The 4,575-nt window shown below is 38.3% G+C and overlaps 1 protein-coding gene across 1 annotated transcript in view; it reads left to right on the top strand.

The window, feature by feature from the left end:
• Yipf5 (Yip1 domain family member 5) overlaps nucleotides 1-4,355 on the top strand; it is a 13,533-nt gene extending 9,178 nt beyond the window's left edge. Inside the window, exons 5-6 of the mRNA XM_005356031.3 lie at nucleotides 2,332-2,513; nucleotides 3,392-4,355. Coding sequence (XP_005356088.1) covers nucleotides 2,332-2,513; nucleotides 3,392-3,554 — 345 coding nt within the window. The 3' untranslated portion in view covers nucleotides 3,555-4,355. The remainder of the gene's footprint in view (nucleotides 1-2,331; nucleotides 2,514-3,391) is intronic.
• The last annotated feature ends 220 nt before the right edge of the window (nucleotides 4,356-4,575 follow it).

The following is a 4,575-nucleotide window of genomic DNA, read 5'->3' as shown; positions in this document are numbered from 1 at the left end:
ATCTCTCCAGCCCAGAATTTCCTATTTTTAAGAAATTGACAATATTTTTTACTGTTGTTCCACTTTTAAAAGAAAATAGAGGTAGTGGTCTTATTGTTTTAACTTGTCCTACGTTGGTTTATGTCATGTGGTAACACACCCAGAGGACTTAGGGCTGGGGACCTTAAAGCAGAAGTGATCATTTTAGCTCCGTTCTCGATTCCAGTCCGTTCATCACTGCCTGGATGTCGGATGCCCACAACTTCAGATCATCTATTCCATCCACAGTCTGGAGCGGACAGAAATAGGTGCATTCATGCCCCTCAGCTCACCTTTTCTACACAGCTCAGAACACAAAGCCAGGCAGTTATGCCAACCTCTTTACCCTACAGATTTGCCCACAGGCTAACCTGACGTGGATAGCAGTCATTGAGATCCTTTTCCCATAGGCTGTGTCAGATTTTAACTTAACCGTAACAAATGTCTAGCCCTAGGTCAGTATTTTATTATATGGCTTTCCTGTACATTTTAACTCCTAGTGAATTAAAATATTAAAGAATGGTAAGTTTTTGTCTCTACTTCCCAGTTCTCCAGGAATATTAAGTACATTGAAAGAAAAAGTTGCTATTTGTTTTCACTCAGTCTGAATTACAAGAGCTAAAAAATGTAAGTGATAGAAAATGGTATCTGTAGCTGGAAGACCTGGTCTTACACACAGCATTCAACTTAGCCCTTGACTTGGCAGTTAAGTCCTTCCCATCCCTCTGTGGATACTAACCCTGTGTTGCCTACTCGCCTAACAGGGTTGCTTTGATGTGCTGCCACACCCAGCTTGTTTTGAACTAAAAAACATAGGCATCTGAGCATGAGTCTTATACCTGTAATCTTAGCATTTGAGAGGCTGAGGCAGGCGGATTTCTGACTTTGAGACCAGTCTAGATTAGAGTGAGACCCTGTCTCAAAATAAAGGACAGGGTATACAACAATATTTTGCAAAGCTAAGAGCACTGTCCAAGGTAGAATTTATTGTTTATTGCTCCAGTAATTCACTCGTCAGTGAACTCAGCTTCTTTAAACTACCATAGCCTAATCAGATATTTACAGGTAAATTCCACGTCCAGCAAAGGCCTCAAGATTTAGTCTTATATACCAAAAGTTTCACATAGCAAAGATCCTGTTTGGGATTTCTCTGCACTCTTGTTTTCATGATAGTTTTTTTTTTTTTCATGTGGGAAGGTTGTAATTCAGCTCATGACTCTATCTGAAAACCATTCAGTAATTTGTATCCTGCCTGGTCTGAAACTCACTATGTAGATCACCTTAGCCTTAAACTCAGAGATCTGCCTACTTCTGCCTCCTAAGTCTGGGAATTAAAGGTTTTTGCCACCATGCCTAGATAGTATCTTTTATAAAAGTAGAACTTCCAAGGTGTATGCTTTTGTTTTTAATCAAAGGACTGTAGAATCCAACGTAGAATTTGGAAAAACAATGAAAAGGAAAAGGTTCTTTTCCATCGTATTCACCTGGTTATCTCACCCTCTTCTCTGGGCCCTGCCTTCCATTTTTCCTAGATTGTTTCCCCTTTTATTTGTTCAGTTGTATATCACACTTAAATGCCAACAAGTGAAATATCTGTGTTGGGAAGTGATGTAATCAAAGTTAAGCATTTGAAGTTAGGACCTGCACAGATTCAAGCCAGACAGGGTCCCAGCACTGAGGGAGAAATGGACATGGACTTTTGCTCCTGACCAAGAAGCTGTCTGCAATTGACACTCAACTGAAAGGGAAAATGTAGACTTTCACTGGATATATTAGCCCACTTCAGGGAATGGCCCATGCCCAGCAGTAGAGAGGGCTAACGCAAAAGGAACTCAATGGTATTTTTGTAGACTTTGTCTCATGCAACTCTGCTTGGACATTGTTTCGGCTTGATTTGGTTTTTTTGTTTTTTGTTCTTTGTTTTTTTTTGTTTGTTTGTTTGTTTTCTTTTTTGTTGGTCTTTAGCTTGAATATTTTGGTTTCCAATTTTGTGGTTTTGTGGGTTTGTGTGTATGTATGTATTGTATATTTGTTTGTTTGTTTTGAAGAGGTAAAGATAGGGGAACACGTATAGAGTGGTGTGGGGAGGATCTTGGAGGATTGGGAGGGAGAAAAAGTGTACTCGGAATATATTCTATTGAAACAAATTTTTTATTAAAATAGAAGAGTGTGAACCTGTCTGCTTTGTCCCCTTCCAATGCACCTCTATAGACTTTGATACTTTTGAATTGAGTATTTTTATGCATGCATCATTTAATGTGAAATGAGACCCAAATGACAGTTTTTATTCTAATCTATTTTCTTTTTCCGTAGGCTGGCAAAATCCAGTTTGGCTACGTATATGGAATCAGTGCAATTGGATGTTTAGGAATGTTTTGTTTGTTAAATTTAATGAGTATGACAGGTGTCTCATTTGGTTGTGTGGCAAGTGTCCTGGGGTATTGTCTTCTTCCCATGATCCTGCTATCCAGCTTTGCAGTGGTATTTTCTTTACAGTAAGTACTGATCTTAAACTCAGATTTAGTTGGCCAGTTCTATGTAGTGCGATTTATTTCATCTTCAGTTTGAGGTAAAACCCCAATACAGAAAACCTATCTATTGTACCTCATATAGATTTGAACTCTGCTCTGTGTGTTTTGGGTGACTAACAGTGAAGGTAAAATTGAGATTTGAAGTCTTCTGTACTATCTCAGTTTTACCTTTGATCAAAAGTTGTACTACTTGTGTGTTTACCAATACCATAGCAACCATGAAGTGAATAGTTGTGATCATTAAATAACACATGGAAAAGTTCAGTTCATTCATATGAAAATTCTGTTTAGCTTGCTTGATGTTCTGGCTCTGTTAATCTTGAAGCAGTTGGGCTTCTTGAGAACATATGATTAGGAAACACATATGTAGTAGTGGGGAAAGGGAATGCTGATGTGAGTGGAGAGAGATCCCGAAAGCTATTGAGCATCCTAACCATGCCAAGCACCCACCCTTCAGCAAAGGAAGCCAACCCAAGTACCAGTAGTGCCAAAGCAGGGAAGTAGCTAAAGGAGCAAGACAATCGCACTGTTTACATTAAATGGTTGGGTATTCTTGAAGTCACTGTGCAAATACATTTCTGAGTTTGACAAAATAGTATGTCTGTGTGTGGATTTTAGAATGTCTTGAGGCTTATCCATTGCTCTCCAGTTGTGCTAAGCCTTGTGGTTTCCACAAATGCATAATCTGTGGTAGTGTGGGGCTGCTTTTGTGCCTCTTCTGCAAAACAATGAATTAAAAATCCCTCCCTTCACAATAGGGTATAGCTGTAGTTTAGATTGGTTTTCAGTATCTAATCTTACTCATCTTTCCCATGTTTTTTGTTTGTTTTTTCCCGCTGCAGAGGAATGGTAGGAATTCTTCTCACTGCAACAATTATTGGCTGGTGTAGTTTTTCTGCTTCCAAAATTTTTATTTCTGCATTAGCCATGGACGGACAACAACTTTTAGTGGCATATCCTTGTGCTTTATTATATGGAGTCTTTGCCCTGATTTCCGTCTTTTGAACTGATTTGTCTGGGATGTGGATATCAATGGGCCGAATTCACAAAAAGGACTTTGGACTCTTAAAATTGGACCAGCAAACTCCCGCAGTGCAGTCTTGCCGATTACCGGTAGCCTGGAAGCAGCAGAGGTAGACGAGTCTTTGCTCGTTTGTAGAGGACAGTTGAGCCTTGTGTGGAGTCATCTGCAGACAACTAGCTCTGTGTGTTTGTTCTTTTACAGCTAAGAAGTACAGTTTCTTTCCTGATCCTGCAGCCCTTGACAAAGAACTCTTTTCCTTACAAATTATATTACGATGTTTTTGATAGATTTTTACCAACCGTGAAACCAACCACAAAGCTGATAATCTTTCTCAAAAAGCAACCCCAGTTACAGTAAAGAAGTAACAAGTCTTATTGCAGAAGTATTTTTCCAAGGAATTAGGAGAGAATATACTTGCTGTATCCTCAAGTTAAGTGCACTGAAGTAAAGCTGAACAAAACAGAATCCCAGCGCAGAGCTTTCTGAGTTTGCACTTCAAATATTTGACATTCCTATAAATTGTCTCGTGACATCTGTGCTGAAATTCAGAGATACAAGCAGTTCACAGTCTACCTCGTGGAGATGAAACGTGAACAGCTGTTTAGACATTAATGTCAACTAATCTGGACTGGCCACAAGATACTTAGTTCTGTCCACATGTCCCAAGAAGAAGAAATCTTTAACTTTTTTTTTTTTTGAGAAAAAATATTTAAAATTTCACAATTTCAGTATTGCAGTTATCAATGTATAGTGAATTTGATGCTTATTAAATTTTTTCCCAATTAACTCTGCTGTTGTGTTTATTTTCACTAATCTACTGCTCTGTCTTTTTTTTTTTTTAGGGTTTGATTTTGACTTATGATTTAAACCAATTTAAAAATAGAAATCATCTAGTATAGAACCAAACAAACATGAAATGAGAACCAGTTTTACTTCAAATGACAGTGTTAGTTCCTGATTTTAAACTCCCTTGGTTTGTATCATTATAGTATCTGGTAAGAG

This window comes from Microtus ochrogaster, chromosome 18, assembly GCF_000317375.1.
Source record: "Microtus ochrogaster isolate Prairie Vole_2 chromosome 18, MicOch1.0, whole genome shotgun sequence".
In the NCBI taxonomy this organism is placed as follows: domain Eukaryota; kingdom Metazoa; phylum Chordata; class Mammalia; order Rodentia; family Cricetidae; genus Microtus; species Microtus ochrogaster.
This window is presented reverse-complemented; position numbering and strand designations above follow the sequence as displayed.